Source organism: Microcebus murinus, chromosome 9, assembly GCF_040939455.1.
Source record: "Microcebus murinus isolate Inina chromosome 9, M.murinus_Inina_mat1.0, whole genome shotgun sequence".
Classification (NCBI taxonomy): domain Eukaryota; kingdom Metazoa; phylum Chordata; class Mammalia; order Primates; family Cheirogaleidae; genus Microcebus; species Microcebus murinus.
In genome coordinates, this window is record NC_134112.1 from 59397055 (window position 1) to 59415702 (window position 18648).

Here is an 18648-nt window from a genome sequence, read left to right on the forward strand (position 1 = left end):
TGCATAACCTGCACTTGTCTTGTTTCTTGTTACTGCTCAGTGATCTGGGTGTGGAACTCAGCCCCTTTTCCTTAGTTTTTCCCCAAACTACTCACATAAGGCACTGGTTGATGTGACAGGCTCTGCCTAATTCTTGGGGCAAAATGGAGGGAGTCATTTTGTGCATATGTAAAAACAATCTAGAATTGAATATTGGGCATCCTTGAACTTAAATGCCCTTTATCCATTCCAAATTTCTCACAGGTCACCTTACTCTTCAGGCTTCCAATATGATGCTTGGTTAAGTCTTTTTTCTTTCCCATTTTCCCCACCCCTTTCACCCTCATTCATTCATTTGCTGATCCAACAAATATGTATTGAGTGTTTCACCTGTTAAGTGCTGGAGACACGGTGGTAACCAAGATAAATCCTGTCACAATACCCAGTCTAGGGGAAGAGAATAAAATCTCAAGTTTTTAACTTATTGCTTATTTAACTAAGCAATCCTTATCTTAATTTCTATGTGGTATGTATTAACATTCCAAGAAGAGGGGTTGAGAGGAGACATCATAGTCTTCTGTCGACCTGGTTGTGGTGGCTATTAGTAACTTTTGTGGACATATTCATCTCCCCCAAGACTGTATGCACTTGGAAGTAAAGAGCATTTTGCAGTCCAATGTGTTCCATGCCCATTATGTTTGCTTTACTGCCTTGTGAGTGGCAGGAATTCAGTAAATGTTTTTCAATGGATTGGTAGTGATAGCTTCCTTTCAGAATGGCCGTTTTTCACGTTTCTTTAGTGACAAAGCTTTTTTGCATTTCAAAATATGGAAATTTTTCTGAAAATGGCTAAAGGATAAATTAATAGGAAATCTAAATTAGCTTTTGTTAATAGGCAAGTCTTGCTTCTGAACCATAGTTGCTAAACAAACCCTTCCCTTCTCTCATATCCCCTCCACATACTCACAAACCCTTACAACCCATATGTTTGTTTTTGTTTGTTTGTTTGTTTGAGACAGAGTCTCACTCTGTTGCTAGAGTGCCGTGGAGTCAGCCTAGCTCACAGCAACCTCTCAAACTCCTGGGCTCAAGCAATCCTACTGCCTCAGCCTCCCAAGTAGCTGGGACTACAGGCATGCGCCACCATGCCCGGCTAATTTTTTCTATTTTTTGGTAGAGATGGGGTCTCGCTCTTGCTCAGGCTGGTCTTGAACTCCTGAGCTCAAACGATCCACCTGACTCAGCCTCCCAGAGTGCTAGGATTATAGGTGTGAGCCACTGGACCCAGGCAACCCATATGTTTTTTTCATTAGCCTTTTGATAGTTTTATTGGAAGAATGAATTTGTATGCCAATTCTAGTTGGACTTTTAAAAATTCTTTTCAAGTACTGTATTTTTTTCTGGGAAAATTGCCACCAAGAGAGAGATGGTTCTTTCTCTTAGTAATAGAGCTTCAGGATAATGCTGCCTGAGTCTTAACACTTACCCATCCTTCTCTCAAAGTTTTAATTTTTTTAAAATTTGCAAAATGAGTACAGCAGTATCTTAGGTACCCTTCACTCAGTTTTCCCCACTTGTTACATCTTGTGTTAATGTAGTATTAAAATCAGGAAATGACATTGGTAGAATGTATGTATGGTTCTGTGCTATTTTAACACATGCATAGATTGCTGTATTTGCCACTGCAGTGAAGATACAGAACTATTCCATCACTATAAGGATCTACTGGTGTTGACATTTTAGCAGTTAGAATGAAGTATAGAATCCTTACATCCTTTTTTTTTTCTTTTTTTTTCCACTTTTTTTTTTAATTTCAGCATATTATGGGGGTACAGATTTTAAGGTTTCAATAAATGCCCCTTTCCCCCCCTCCCCCTCCTTACCTCCTTTTAAGTTCCTTTACCTTTCCCCATTTATTAACACAATTGTCTTTGTTATTACCTCTATATCTTTGCTATCCACATCAGATAATTTTATACTTTTTTGCCTAAATTATCAAACATAATTTAGAAAATGCAAGGGGAGGAAATTCTGTGTTTACCCATATTTTTGCTCTTTCCATTGTTCTTTCTTCCTTACTGATATTCTAAGATTCCTCTTTTAATATTTCCTTTCTCTTTTAAGAACTTTTTTTTAGCCATTATTTTAGGGTAGGTATGCAGATAACAAATTTGCATAGTTTCCTTTGTCCAAGAATGTCTCCATTTCTTTCATTTCTGAAGGATAATTTTGTCAAATGTAGAATTCAGGATTGACAATTCTTTTTGTTCAGCTCTTGAACTATGTGCCACTTTCTTCCAGTCTCCGTGGTTTTTTATGAGAAATCTGCTGTCTTTTGAATTGTTTTTCTCCTGTAGATAAGGTGTTGTCTTTTCTTTCTTGCAGCTTCCAAAAATTTTTTCTTTGTCCTTAGTTTTTTGAAGTTTGATTATGATGTGTCTTGGTGTGGATTTGTTTGGGTTTTTCCTGCTTGGGTTCACTTGACCTATTGAGTCTGTAGTCTCTTGCAAAATTTGGTACATTTTCAGTCATTAGTCATTATTTCTGCAAATACTTTTTTAGTCCTACCCTGTTTTTCCTCTTTTTATGGACTCCGATTACATGAATGTTTGATCTTTATTTTTATTCATTTTTTTGAATGTTAGATCTTTTGTTATGGTCTCACAGATCTGAGAGTCTGTTCCTTTTCCCACCCAGTTTATTTTTTGTTTCAAGTTAGGTAAATTCTATTGTTTTATCTTCAGGTTCACTGATTTCTCCGTCCTCTCAACTATGTTGTTGAGTCTGTCCTTTGAGGTTTTGTTAAAAAAATTTTCACAATTTTTTTTTTCGGTTATGAAATTTGCATTTTTTTCTTTATATATGGTATTTCCTTGCTGATGCTTTTAATTTTTTTCATTTGTTGCAAGCATGTTTGTAATTACTTGAGCATTTTTATTATGGTTCTTGGCATGATGCATGATTTTTCTATCATATCTTAAACATTTTGAATATTATGAGACTCTGGATCTTATTTAAGTCTTCTGTTTTAGCATGCCTCCTCTGGTAGTATACCTATTGGGGAATGGGGGGGGCACAACCTCACTACTGCTGGGGGAAGACGTGAAGGTCCAGGTTCCCCCACTTGGCCTCTTTTGATTACCCCAATGGGTAGAGGCACCTTGTTATGGCAGATAAGAGGTGGGATTTCAGGCTTTCCCACTAGGCCTCCACTGACACCACAGCATAAGAGTTGGAATGAGTAGGGGAAGGTAGGTGGAGACCTTGTTATCATTGGATGGTGGTGGAAGTTCTGGCCTCCCATTCAGCCACTTCTGACACCATCCCACTGAGGAGGGGGAGCAGTACCTCTTTAGTGCTGGGTGTGGGTAGACATTCAGGATCCCCACATGGCTTCACTAATACTCTTGGAGGGGGAAAGCTTGTTAGCACTGTGTGTGGATGAAAGCCCTAAGTTCCTACGTAGTCTTCTCTGATACTATTCTTGCAGGAGCAGGAAGGGTGCCTTGTTATAGTTGGGCAAAGATGGGAGTCTAGGCACCCCACTCAGCTTTTGCTGGTAGAGGTAGGAGTGGGTTGTGTTTTTTTCCATGATATTTGGCTGGGGTAAGATGGTTATAGTCTACACATTTTCTGTCTTGCCAGGTTTCCCCTTTCTTGTTCCTTTGGCTAGGGAGAATGGGTGTATGCTTGTTTTTGTATGCTCCTGTCAGCATTTCTGTTGTTTTCACTTCTTTAGCTCTCAATCTGGGATATGTGATGCAAAAGTAAAATCCAGGAAACTCACTACTGTGTCATTTCTTGGGGCCTGTGGTCCCTGGAGGGTCTGCCATCTTCTGTCTACTTTTCAGAGTTGTCCTATATTTGTTTTATATATGATGTCTCTAAGTACATTTTTAAGATGTACTTAGAGTAATAGGGAGAAATAGGTTGACTCCACCTCAGTCTCTGTTTCTGAAGGTTTGACCGAATGATCTGTCCTTGCAGTAGCCAAATGGGAAGCAATGTATTGCTTTTAAGTAGACAGGGTGCAAATACCTTTCCTTCCTCACCCTCTCTCACCTCTTCCACCACTCTCTTTCATGCAAGCCTTCCCTGTTAGTGCACACAAGAGTGGATATGATCTAAGCTGGTTGAGTAAAAGGGAATAATTGACTTTACTGGAAATGGGATATGGACTCTTCTCTTTTCCACTGGGTTTGATGATAAGCAAACCCACTGGGTTGAAACTGCTGTGACTTTGGGGTATAGAACTTGGAGTTCCATTGTGTGGAGGCTAAAAAATGTATTGAACCCAGAAAGCTGAGAGAATGGATATTTCCAGCTTTGTATCAAGCCAATGCTGATGTCATACGCCTTATACCATTCAATTTGATGAGCCACTAATTACCTTTTTGCATAAGTTAGTTTGGAGAAGATTTTTTGTTGCTTACAATTGAAGAATTCAGATATTTACATACCTTTTTGCATAAGTTAGTTTGGAGAAGATTGTTTGTTGCTTACAATTGAAGAATTCTCATACTTACATACCTTTTGACCCAAAAATTCCACTTTTACGTTTTGATTTTGTAGAACTGCCTACACAAGTGCACAAAGATTTATGTAAAAGGAAGTTTACTGAATTATTATAATACCTAAAAGTAGGAGGCAAACTAAATGCCCATTAGTAAGTTCTTTGGAAATTGATATAGCCATTAAAGGATTAAGAAGTCTATAAATGTATACTGGCACAGAAGGCTCTTTAAAACATATTGTTACATGAAGAAAAGCAAGTTGTCAGAATAATATATTCCATTTATGTTAAAAAAAACTTGTCAGAAAAATGATATAAGTGCATAAATATGTATTGAAAATTCATTTTAAGAGATCTGGAGGGCTACAGAGTAAATTATAAACACGCTTCCTTTTGAGAGGGAGTTGGAATTGGCTGTGTATAGTGGAGTGTTTATATCTTTTTGAATTCTTATTTGGTAATATTTGAATCTTTAAACATGGAGACTGATTGTTTCATAATTAAAAGGATAAAACATTAAAAAAATTAAGTGTATACATCCATCATTTTTCTTATAATTTGGAACTCCTTAATTCAGAGCAAGAGTGAAAGGAAATCAAAATTTCTCGCATGAATTCAGTAGCTTTTTATTAACTGAAACTTCATTTCTTCTAATCAATTGTTCCCTGAATTTCCCAACATTTTCCACTAACTTTTGGTTTTAGCATGTTCTCAGTGTTTTTTGAGCATCCAGGTATTAATAACCTTAATACGTCTGCTATTTACAGTTTTTCTTTGTCTATTCTTTCCTGAGGTCTAAGACTTTTTATCTTTCCTTTACCCTCTGAGTGAACTTTGAGAGAGCTTGCCTACTATAATTGTTTTTTTTTTTCCAGTTCCTCAATCTGCACATCATATCCTCCTTCTTCATGCCATTTTCATTTTCTTTAATATTCAAGGAAATGGAATCTTGCAAAATTTTTGAACATTTAAATTGCAAGAAGAAACAAAAAAAAGATTAATGATAGACTACTTTTCTAGTCCCTTATATATGGAAGTCCTCTAGGAGATGCACTTGTGACAGTCTCTAAGACATAACTAATGATATCATAAGCTGTGTAATTTGATTGAAACTTTACCTACCTCAATAATTATAATAGCTAACATTTGGATGCCTAGAGTGGCAGACATCATACTAAGTGCTTCATATAGGTTATCTCACTTGATCTTCCTAAAATATCCCATGAGGTAGGTATTATGATTCCTGTTTTACTGATGAGGGGATAGAAAGGCTGAATAATTTGTCCAAACTCACACAGCTGACAAGTGTTAGAGTCAGGATGTGAACCTGGATCTAGCTGGGAACAAGGTCTGGGCTCCTAACCACTCACTGTGCTTGGTTGTCTCATAGCTGAGTTTCTGTGCCAAACATGGCCTACAATAGCATACTTTTTTCATAAAGAATGCTTTGGAATGTCTCAGCATGGCCAAACTAGTTTATTGATGGTTCTTTAGTAAAATATTTTGCCCCAGTGATACTTAGTACAGAGCTTAATGGGAGTTTATATTCATACTGTTGTTTTTTAATATGAAGCTCCAAATTAAAAAATATTTTTATTTTAATAGCATCTGTATACCTTTGAGAAAGACTTGCAGGTTGTCAGTTGCTCTGTCAACAGTGAAAGAACTTTGCTTGGTAAGTTTAACTCTTATTGCTACATGTCAGTAACTGAACTTTATCTTTTAGGAGTTCCAAAGTATTGAATTTTTGCAATATTTGATTATTCTATAACAATGACTTTCTGGGAAAGAAATGTTCTTGGGAAATTAGGTTTGAAATAAAGAATCTATAGAGTATACCTACAAAAAAGAATGCTTTGTAGTCTACCTTAATCTTCCACTGACAGGTCTTTGAGCCCTCATTTATTTCAGATATAAAATAGTAAACTTTAACAGCCACCCCATGAATCAATTGCTAATGAACTTTTTTCTTTTTCCATTAGCTGCAAGTTTGGCTCAATCTACTAAAGAAGGAAGAAGGAATGAGCTTCAACCAGGTAATGAAATTATAAGTGCATATTGGTAAATGAAGCTTTATTGCACTACTTAGTAAAATTTTAAGCATCTTTAGAAAATAACCTTATGGTATTTCACAATGAGAAGGCAAAGGTCATATCAAGCATGAACGAGGCTTTCTTTAAAATATCTTTTGCAAGTAAACAGGAAAGTACAGAAAATAATCTAACAGTGAATAACAGAAATATTAAGATGATAATTATCACATGCAGAATAAATAAATGCTGAACTTAGAAACCTCTGGCCAAAAGCTGGTGTAAAAATTTGGGAAACTCAAGAATACCATTTTTTCCCTTATATCTGATTGTTGATTGGTGCCAAACACATTGTGAATAGTCCTCAAAAACTCAGTTCCATTCATTTGCCAAGGCCCACTTTACAGGTTGTAGCTAACTGTGTGATTGTCCCTTGCCCCTCCCCCTCCCCCCTTTAAAAAATATTCGGTGTCATTTCTCTGTCTATAACCCAACAGTGTTGAGTGCCTGCTGTGGGTCAGGCACTATGCATAGCACAGAGGATACAATGGCATGTAAGAGAGGTGTGGTAACCACCCTTGTGAAGCTTTCAGTCTAGTTCTGGGTTTTAACCACAGATGCATAGTGTGGCCAGAGAGACCATGCACATAAGTGAAGCAGACTGAGTGTAAGAAAAAAAATTGACCAAGAAAATGTCCTTCCCCCCACCCATTTTTAACATAGAAACCAAGAAATATTTTTTCTCCTTTTTTTTTTTTTCTTTTTTTTTTTTTTTTTTTTAATAATTTTTTTTTGGACGAGGTTCTGGGGCCCCAAGAGCAGGGGCCCCGGAAGTCGCCCTATTTTTTCTCCTTGATGAAAAAAAAGTTCAAGAGCTACAGGGACTAGTGGTGGGGTGGGGAGCTCCCATGGAGGACCCCAGAGGGGGGAGCCACTACATAGTCTGCTCTAGCTTTTTGTTGTCACTAGTCCAGTGGGGCGAGCTTTTCGATTTATCAAGAGAAGTCTGGACTTTGATATAAAAATCTAACTTGTAAATATTGGCTCACATAACTTTAGAAATCCTCCTCAGGCAATGATAACCACCTGTGGACTACCGTTTTCCAACTTCTGGTCTAGTAGATCCCATCAGGCAAGTACGGTTCTGATCCCAGGTGCTTTCCGTCCCTTCTGTTTGCTTGGCACGTAAATCCCTTCTATTGTTAGCATAGTTCCCATTTAGTGCATTCTGCTACAGTCACATGCGATGGAAAAACCCGTGTGCGTACTTTCCACGTGACGTTTATGAAGCAGTTCCGGGCTCCTCCTGACACATGTTTCCCCACGGAGCCAGCTTAGAGTGGCGAGGGAACCACAGCTGGGTCTGGATCGGACCTTCTTGGGCCTCAGCAAGTTTATGGGCAACGTCGGTGGGCAGGAGGCTCACCCTGAAACCTCATCTTTCTCATTACTCATCCTTACCTCCCCGCTGCGTGATATGCTGAGAACCACAACAGCCCCCCTTGTTTCTGTGCCATGCCCCCTCTTATCGAGACCCTCGGCACTCTCTGCTCTTTTGAGAATTAGGAGCAATGCTCATTTCAGAGGAGCTGGAGCTGGACTAGGTTAAGTGAAATATGATCTGGGACGTTGGTGTCCTGACTCTTAAAACAAGGGTAGGAACAAAACCAGGGTATGGCCCTGACCTATGGGCTCATAAACCCCTTTATCCAAGAAGGGGAAAGGCCTAGCTGCTGGCATTCCTTGACACAGGTGGAGCCTCTGTACAGAACCTCGGTGGCTCCCTGTGCCACCCAGTTCTTCTTGTGCCTTATTCCTTTTATTCTTGAACATTCTTTACTCTGGTAAACCCAGTAGTATCTGTATTTTTTACATGATGTTTACTGCCTATGGCTGATTGTCACATAGAACAGTAATCCTTTTGTGATTATATTATAAAATGTACTTTCATACCAACTTTAAGTTTTATTTGATTATAACCTTATATTCTATTCAGGTGTGCATCCTTAGTCTCGTAATTTTGATGCATCCGTAGTGAGATTATCTGCTTACATCTTTAAAAACATTAGCATGGGCCGGGTGCGGTGGCTCACGCTTGTAATCCTGGCACTCTGGGAGGCTGGGGTGGGAGGATCGCTTGAGGCCAGGAGCTTGAGGTTGCAGTGAGCTATGATGATATCACGGCATTTTAACCGGCAGGGTGACAGAACAAGACAATGTGTTAAAAAATTAGCATGAACATTATTAGTTATTGTATCAGATACCTCATAGCTTACATTGTAGCTCACCTGGTATGCCATCCACTGTGATGAGCACCAGCCCTGCCTGAGTGTACATTGATAGTGCCTGACCTCAGCTGCCCTAGCTACTTCTTTTTTTTTTTTTTTTTTATTTCGGCATATTATGCGGGTACAGATTTTAAGGTTTCAATAAATGCCCATTTCCCCCCTTCCCCCACAAGTCTGAGTCTCCATCATGACCATCCCCCAGATGGTGCACATCTCACTCATTATGTATGTATATACCCGCCCCCCTCCCCCCTCCCACCTGCCCAATAGCTACTTCTTTTCTGCCCAAGGCCCTTAGGAAAATCTGTTTAGAGCCTACACATGTACAACCCGGAAGTATGGTTGGGCATGATGCCCAGTAGGGCAACCCATGACCAATGGGGGCAAAGGGCTGAAGGAGAAATGGTCCCCTTTCCATCCCTAAAGTGGCCAATTCTGAGGTGTACCCCAAGCAGCTTAAGAGCCAAGGTGGTCACTAATTTGATAATCCCCCACTTTACTGGTGTACGTTTCTTCCCTGTCTCGTTCTCCCCAGTCCCTCATGGCATCCCCTGGCTGGAGTGATCTTAGAGTAGTCCTGTCCCCTGAGATAACTTCTTGGCTTAGTGTGGGTCTCCCCACAAGTAGAGTCTGAGGCAAGGATTTGAGTGCAGTTAGTTTATTTGGGGGATGATTCTAGGAAACACTACAGGGCAGTGTGTAAAGGGAGACCTGAAAGAAGGGAGGAAGCAAACACGTGGCTCTGGGGAAAGCAAGTTGCTGGCAGAGCAGATGGCCGGCCCAGCGCCCTAAGGCAGGACTGCGCCTGGTAGACTCCCTGTTCAAAGTCAGCGAGGAGGTGAGGCCAGAGTGCAATGAACAAGGGGCGGAGTGGTGGGAATTGAAGCCCGAGGAAAAAGGGTGTGAGGTGCAGGCAGACCTTAGCCAGGGGTCCTCAAACTTTTTAAACAAGGGGCCAGTTCACTGTCCCTCAGACCATTGGAGGGCCGGGGCACATTCCACACATGCGCACTGTGGGCCTGGGACGAGTCTGCTGCTAAGCAGGACAGGCAGTGGCAGCAAAAACACCCGGCGGGCCGGATAAATGTCCTTTGCAGGCTGCATGTGGCCTGCAGGGCTGTAGTTTGAGGACATCTGCCTTAGGAGATGTCCCATCTGCCTAGGAGACCACTGCAAAGACTTGGCCTTCACCCTGAGCAACATGGGAAGCTCTGTGGATTCCTAGCAGGGGAGTGGTCTGGCTGACTTTGTAAAAGGATTGCTGTAGCTGTGTGGAAAATAGGCTGTAGGAAGGCAAGGGGAGAGCAGGGAGTGGTTGGGAAGCTATTACAGTGGTTTAGTGGCTTGGACTAGGGGAGCGGAGCATGGAATAAGTGGTTGTGGAATAAGTGTTGTTGGAATAAGTGTTTGGAAATATTTAAAAGATTGAGTTGTCAAGATTCACTACTGGCTTTGAAAGGAGCATGAGAAAAAGAGGCAAGTTCGTGGTGGCTCACTCCAAGGTTTTTTGACCAGAACAGGCAGGGGGGTGTGTGTGTATATGTGTGTGTGTGTGTGTGTTGATGGGAGGGGCAGGAAAGAAGAGTTTGATTTTGGACGCATCATTGAGATGCCTAATGGGTGTCCAGTGGAGATGTGAGGTGGCAATTTGGATATGACTCAGAAGTTCAGGTAAGAGGCTGGGGCTAGAGATACATATTTGGGAGTCATCAATGTATGGAAGGTATTGTTCATCATGGGAAGGTTTCATTTCATGCAGTTAAGATTTCAGATATGATGTAATCAGAAAGCACTGTAAGATCTATTATAATGTTTTGTCCTTTGAGTAAATATATTGGAAATGTTTATTTCATCTGTCCATGAATGACCTTATAAGCCATTTGGTTATAGAATGTAGTTTGCCTCTGGTGTTAACATTTTGCTTAAAATGGGACTTTTCTGTTGCAAATGAGACAAACTATAATATTTTTCATGTACACAAAGTAGGATTCTTTGATCCACATACTTTATAATGTAGTTTTTATCAGCAGTGCTCCTATTCTTCTTGTGGCCGTGGCAGAGTTAATGCTTTATTTAGAAAATGCCCTTCCAAAGGAAGCCCCTTTACCCTCTGCCTCTTGGGAGTTGCATTTGCCACAAGGCATAGCAGATCCCCACTGGGCAGCATTGGGGTGACCACATTTGTCCAGGGCCCCACTGCCACTGAGAGTCTTCAGCACTGCCATGTGCCATTGTGGACAGTTAAGTGCCACAGATGCTCCGTGGAGCTGTGGTTTGGTTCAGGAGCTCCAGAAGCCAGAGCTCCTTCAGAACCAGCCCACTGGACTCCTGCAACCTGTCACCATTTCACAAAATGTGCCTTTACCTGTGTGAGGCCAGGTTCCTTTTCCCACCCTCTGTCCTCCTCATGTTACATCTATCCCTGTGCCTCCATCCTGCTGTCTCTCCTTCCGGTAGTATCTGGACCCTCTGGGCCCTGTCTTCCCTTTCAGTGATGCCCTCCCAGAATCCACAGATATCTTGTTCTCTAAATTCTTAATTTAGCACTTCATATGGAAGCATGGGATTTTATGGCTGAAAGTGATTGTAGAAATAATCTGGTTCTGTACCATGTTTTTGTTTGTTTGTTTGTTTAATAAGAAGGTCTTGAGGCCTAGGAACGCCTGACGATTTGCTAGAAAGACTACATTAGGTTAGTGGCAGAGCTGAAACTAGAATTGTTGTCTCTAGAATTCTAATCCTGAATGCTTCCTGTTTCACTGTGAAAGCATATGGTATGTTATTGAGAGCAATTCCTATTTGCAAAAGTTTACTCTTTGCAAATAGAAATTATGCTAGTTAAATGTGTGGGCTGTACTACAGAAGGGAAAAATTGATGTAGGAAGATGGTTTCTGCCCTTGAAGATGCTTCCATTTTAAAGGTAAGGAAATTTAGCTAATAGCCGGTTATCTCATTTGCATAGGAATTCATGCGGAAAAGGACAAATATATGGTGAATCATTATTTTTCCAATGAGGAAGTTTTCCCTGTCCCCCATCAAAAGTTGTTTTTTTCCCAAGTTGGAATATATGAACTTCTAGGGCAAAAGATAAAAAAAAAAATATCAGCTTGTACTATTTAATATATTAATTTAGTCACACACATTTAAAATAACATAACAGTAAGAAAAATTGCTTCCCCCCATTCTCACCTTTCACCGAGCATTTCTATTTTTATTTTTTTAGAATATATTTTTAAAAGAGGAAGGGTGAAAAGAAAGGAAGTAACTTGTATGTATAAAATGCCATCTCTATAGCAAGCAGTGTTAGAAATGTTGTATGTATCATTTAATCCTTTCAAATTTTGTTTTTATTTCAGAATAATGTGGGGGTACAAATGTTTAGGTTACATATATTGCCTTTGCCCCTTTGCTTTGAGTCAGAGCTTCAAGTGTGCCCATCCCCCAGTCAGTGTGCACTGCACCCAAACTACCCTGAATGTGCCCGATCTCAGAAGCTAAGCAGTGTTGGGCTTGGTTTGTACTAGGATGGGGAGCTATTTTTCTTCTTGAGTCTCTTTTACACCAATGTCTTTCTCATTCCTGGAGCCATTTTTAAGTCATCAAGCAGATTTCCAAGGCACCTTGCCTTTACCTTGGTTGTATGATTCTGCCACTAGGATTTTCATTCTAAGTCACAAGTACCCATTTACCAGATGTTTGATTTTTATTTGTTCCATAGTTGTATATTTGTGATTCCACATAATAACTCAATCACTATCTTGCTTTTTCAAGAAAGTTAATATTGTAATATTTGAAAGGCATGTTTATGGAGATATCCAGTCCTCACAATTGTTAGGCTGTATTTCCAGAAATTGTCCTATTAATACATCTTTTTGCCCCTTTTTTTAAATAAAGCAGTATTGTCAGCCTACTTTCTTAAATATTGAAAACAGGCATTGATTAATTTCTAGGCTGCTGTGCCATTCCCAAATTATATGTTATTATTTAAAATAGTCATTGAGAGAGCACCTGATAATAGTAGAGTCTTTCTATTTTATTTTTTTAGAGATAAGGTCTCACTCTGTCACCTAGGCTGGAATGCAGTGGAATCATCATAGCTTGCTGCAGGCTCAAATTCCTGGACTAAAGCTATCCTCATGCCTCAGCCTCCTGAGTAGCTGGGACTTCAGGCATGTGCCACTGCACCCGGCCTGAGGGTCTTAATAAGAATTCAAATATAAGGCAACTACTTCTTTTCTATGATTTAATCTTGGGGGAGGGAAAACTTTGGTCTAAATTTAGATTATCTGTGGTGACTCCATTCTAGCCTGTGTCCATGGATGACTTCTTAAATGCTATCTTGTGTGACATTTGCTCAGATGTGACACTAAGGAAATAAGTGGTTCATTATCAGTGTTCTGCCACCATCCCTGAGGGAAACCCAGTTCCTGTCCTACTGATAGGTACTGCCAGCCTTAACATGTTCACCAGAAATATCTTTCTATTTTCATACACGAGCAATATTTGCTATTGTGCTGCAGAATTGGAGTGACACTGAATTGAATTGTGTTTGTTTAGACTGAGAGGTCTAGAGGGCCTGTGCAGCTCTACTAAAAATGGCTATGGGATGGGTGGGAACTTGTTCCTCACTCCATGCACATTGACTTCTCCCTTGGGGTGTTTTCTGTATCTATTTTGGATTTTAAGAAGTGTCAAAGTCAAACTTATAAGTCAAAGTGTCAAACTTTAAGAAAAGTACCTTTTCTTGTGGAATACTAATATAACAGCTAACACATTTACATTTTCAAATTTCAGACATGCCCAATTTGCAAATTATAGTGTCATGATAATTGAGGGGCAAAATGATCCCCATTAGAATCCAGTTTGTCAGGCATTCTCCTATATTGCTGGTAAGAACAAAGTCATATATGATAACCTATATCAGAAGCCACTGTGTTTTAAATGTAATGCTTTTCAATAAACCTAGGAACTCTTATAACCTGAAATTTGTCTTCCGTGGTGCCTGCTGTTGTTTTCAGGATTGCTCAGAGACTTCCCTTTTTATGTTTGCATTTCTTGAGTGCCCTGTGGTTTTCATAACAAAATGCAGCTTCTTCAGGACTCCTGAGGGTGTGGAAGGCAGGTCCTTTGCTGGGCTAATTGCTTTTTGGGGGTCCTGAAGCCATCACATATCCCTAGAGAGTAGAACTGGGAATAGATTGAGTTTTAAGTCACCTAGAGGGAATTTATGATGATGGTAGAGTTGTTTTGTTAGCTACAAAGTCAGTGTAGTAGGGTTTACCAGGAATTCCTCTTCTTACTTGTTTTTGAAAAGATAATGTGTGATATTCTAATCTTCATTACTAAAAGCCTCCTTTTCTCTACAGGATCAAAGTGCTTAACTTTGTTAGTTGAAATACACCCTGTTAACAATGTGAAAGTTCTAAAAGCAGTGGATAGCTATATTTGGGTACAGGTAAGTAGGCATGTCATTTATCACTTATCTCATTAATCCAAAGGCATGAAACCCAGAGGAAATGGTGTTGACAAAGTATTTTCACACACATTATCGCATTTAATCCTCAAAGCAATCTTGTAGGATGGGTAGCAGCTAGAAGTATCAGCATTTCCTTTGCAAACATGGAAATTAAGAACCCAAACCTAGCTCTTCTATTATACCATCATTTTTCTGATTAGTAATATAACATTTTATGATAAAATATAGAATATTAAAACATTTAAAATAAGCTTTAAAATAGTTGACAGATTAAATATCTGATTAAATGACTTAATCCCCAAATTTATCAACTTCATGAGTTGATACAAAAGCATTGCATGTATAATGCAGGTGAATAGGTATAGTTAGTTCTCATTATTTGCAGATTCCATATTTGCACATTCTCCTATTCATTAGAATTGTAAGGAGGCGCTCTGCCTTCTTGTTTTAGTTCTTATACTATAAACAGGTACTGTGTTCATGGTCTAGGGCCATGTTTCAAAGTTTTGTCTTTTTGTTGGTGATTTCCCTGTTTAAAATGGCCCCCAAGTGCAGTGCTGAGGTGCTGTCTAGTGTTCCTAAGTGCAAGAAACTTGTGACGTGCCTTACGGAGAAAACTCGTATGTTAGATAGGCTGCATTCAGGCATGAGTTACAGTGCTGTTGGCCAAGAGTTCAATATAAGTGAATCAAAAATATGTTAAATAAGGTGTCATTAAGTCAAAACATACATAAAACAAAGTATATGTATTGATCTCTTGACAAGAATGTTGTGACCAGAGGCTTGCTGGAACCTATCCTTATATGGGTTTCTGTCACCATCCCAAAAGACACACCGTTGAACGCCATAATTCTAAATGTTGAAATTCTAAAAAAGATCAAGATCCCAGGTATAAATCCCTAATGTTTATTAAAGTTCTAAAAATCACAATCACAAGATAGTATATCTGAGTGCTTATGCTTGCAAAAAATATGTATGTTGTTATTGCCTATTTTATTGTGTAAATTGACCTATGAAGTATTCTGTTGTGTTTTAATGTTTCTCAGATAAATCCTCTTTTAAAAATGTAAAATATCTTTTTATCTTTTTTTTTGAGGTGGGGGTCTTCCTTATGTTGTCCAGGCTGGTCTTGAACTCCTGGCCTCAGCAGTCTGCCTCCCTCAGCCTCCCAAGTAGCTGGCACTGCAGGTCTTTACCACTGAGCCTGGCTAATAAATACCTTTTAAATAATTTTTAAAATTATTTTTTCCAGAATTATATTTTTGAGATAGATTGTGATTTTGAGGATTTTTAGACTTCAGAGATTTTGATCTTTTGGGATTGCAATATTTGGGATTATGACATTTGAGGTTGTGTCTTTTGGGATTATGATTGGCTCCCCTTGCATTTCCCCTAGCAGCAGGGGTTGAGTATACAATGCGTGTGGTCATCTAGCTACAGGACACAGCTAGGTGACAAGTGGTGTGCAGTGCTACAGTATCATTTCCCTTCACCTGATTTCACATTTTGCTACAGGGTCAAAATATCATTTCTTTTGGTCCATCCAGAGTCAAATTGTGTTACCCAATGCATCTGCCTCTTCTGCCCTAACCTACTGCCAGCTGGTGGGTCTCCATCTCCCAGTGTGTGAGGAGAAGGGGCCATTTCTCCTCTGCTCTGGATCCTCCACTGTCAGCCCGTCCTTGCTGTTGTGCATTCCCCCACAGCTCCCAGCTCCACTGTGGGCCGCTCCTCGCTTCCAGACAGGGCTGGGCCTGGAGCTCCCAGCTGCTTCCTCCCCCCTCAGGGAACTACTCTGTCTGCACTGTCATCAGTGCAGGGCTGATAGGGGACAGAGCATGCATCCATTTTCTGGCCTGTTCTTTTGTCTTCCTCAGCATCTTTACCTAGGACTGCATAGATGGTGGAGATATTACTAAAGGCTTGGGGCAACTAAAGGCAATTAGAGCATAGCAAGGGAAAGTTTTTAAAAGCACGTGATTGTACACATTACAAACACATTAAAAACTACTGAAAATTGTATATGTTATTGTGGTTAAAATGATGAGTTTCATATTATGTGAATTTTATTGCAATTGAAAAATATAGAAGTCCATGACACATGCATGGCAGCATCTATAGGCCAAAGGAAAAGTCCCCATCCAAAAAGTAAAACCTGTCCTCATTCTGTGGGCCCATCTCAGTTCCCAGCCCTGCTCCCTGCTCCTCGTGTCCCTGCCTTTGGAGAGAAACTCCTCCAGATCTCCATCCTTGGCAAATCCCCACCTTCTCCCTTTCTCTATCCCCCACCTCCCTCTAGAGAGAGGCCATCCCCTGCCCATTGAGTTTGGTCTTGCCCTGGGATCGATCTCCTTTTCTTACCAAAAAATCCATGGTGCTCTCCAGTGGCACATTTCCCTGGGTAACGTGTGCAGTGCTGACCGCCTTCGCAGAGGAACTTGAGCAGAACTTTGGTGGGTGTCCCAGCATGAGCTGCATCTTCCAGCTAGTTCCAGTAGGAAGTTACACACCTTTCCACACACCTACACTACATGCCCCCTAAACCCCAATATTAATTCTCAGTCTAGCTCCATATTTGTGAAGATAAATATTTCCCTAAATAAATACAATCTGTGTGGATTCCTATTGACAATGCAAAAAATCACCTTGAATGCTTTTGTAGAGCTGTGTCTGAAGCCTGTCTATTTATTTTTTGGCTTCCAGGCCTTGCTCTAGGGCCACCTCATAATAGAAAAATGGTACCCACATCAATGGGACTTTCAGAACTGTTCTCACTGAGTGTCACGCACCTCAGTCCATACGCCCTTCCTAAGCGTGCGTGCCCTGCCGCCTCTGCCAGCCTGGGAGGCCACACCGTCTTCTGGAGGAGCACCTCCTTGTGCTGAGGCACTGGGCGCTTGCTCTCGCGTCATATATACAGCGCAACTCATCTGCTTGTCCTCAACCCCAGTACAGAAAGGATCTTGTCTGTTGTGTACAACTTCACAAATCTTGAAATAATTCTATATTTTTGTAGCCGAATTCCACATTGCTGTCTTTTTTACAATTTTGATGTTATTGTTATGAAGAATGGTACATAATGTTTTGTTTTTCAATTCTAAAAGGGAAACTCAACTATAAATACTAAAAAACCAAAATTGACCAGTTCTATTTCCAACTTATTATGAAAATCTAGGATACCAGGCAATATATTTTATCATACATTTTTCCGGTTTCCGTGAAGATGCTGACTGTCAAATTGGGACATAAAAAATTATGTCCTTTCATAATGGTTTCAAGTTTTGGGGGGAAAAGAACAAAATTCGCTGGTCTTTCATACCACAAAATGAAACTGCTGATTTATAGTCACCCTTTCAATGATGGCCGAAGTCAGTCACTGGCGTCATCTCGTGACCAGCTTTTCCTCATTGTCGCAGCCATCAGGGTCAGGCCTTGTGTCGCTGGTGGCCTGCTTTGTCCTGTGGGCAGATACATAGTGGCGGGCCCATATGAGAAAACACCCAGAAGGAGGAATGGGGTGGATGAAGCCTTTTCTTCCCAGGGGCAGTCATTCTGTGCTTTGAGGCTTGTAAATCCTTGACCATGTGCCACACCGTGACTCACTGTCCTTTCTTGGAAAGTCCCTGGTTATGTTCTGCTTGCTTTGTCTCTTGGATTGTGGGACTTTGGGAGTTTTAGTGGAGAAAGTGTCATTTGGGTCTCCAATTACATACTAGGTTTAGTTGCACAACAACTAGACCTAGTATATAAGGTGTGTGTATGAAATAGAACGTTCTATTTGTGTGAAATAGAACATTCTGTATGAATGTTGTTTCCCTTTTTTCTGATTGGCTGCAGAATCGAATATTCCAAATAGGAAGCACCATCCCTAGAAATAGCTTCGACTTGAGCCTTACTGTTTAAATGAATGATGACAGTGATGCCCCTGAGATCAATTTTTCCCTGGAAAACTGAGGTCCTGAAAGTGTTCCTTTCTTGCTTGCTGTGACTTGTGATGTGTGTGCACGCATGTGATTGCCCTAAACTATTTTGTGATTCCCACTTCCGTCTGTGGTAGTAATAGTACAGTGATTATACACACCTTTTGAAATATTTGTGCAAGCAAGGGAGTTGCTTATGATTTTGATTACTTTCCTTTCTACAGTTCCTCTACCCATATGTTGAAAGCCATCCTCTTTCAGAGAACCATCTGTTACTGATTTCAGAAGAGAAATGTAAGTGTATCTTTGGGTGATATATGGGGATTTCATGAATGCCACATAGTGTCCTAGTGAAGTGTGGGACATGATGGAATCTTCTAGTTGTCCACTGGCCATTGCCAGGGGTCCACGGACCTTTGATATCCACTTGAGACCTGGAAT

At 40.3% G+C, this 18648-nt stretch overlaps 1 protein-coding gene across 5 annotated transcripts in view; it reads left to right on the top strand.

Annotated features, from left to right (window-relative positions):
• The window catches only part of GSAP (gamma-secretase activating protein), a 191312-nt gene that overhangs the window by 118693 nt on the left and 53971 nt on the right, over window positions 1-18648 (top strand). For 3 of the 5 annotated variants that reach the window (XM_076006494.1, XM_076006495.1, XM_012747248.3), the window contains 4 exons: window positions 6098-6167; window positions 6475-6528; window positions 14178-14266; window positions 18432-18501. In XM_076006494.1, coding sequence (XP_075862609.1) covers window positions 6098-6167; window positions 6475-6528; window positions 14178-14266; window positions 18432-18501 — 283 coding nt within the window. The remainder of the gene's footprint in view (window positions 1-6097; window positions 6168-6474; window positions 6529-14177; window positions 14267-18431; window positions 18502-18648) is intronic. The other 2 variants (XM_076006496.1, XM_076006497.1) reach the window with 1 other exon arrangement.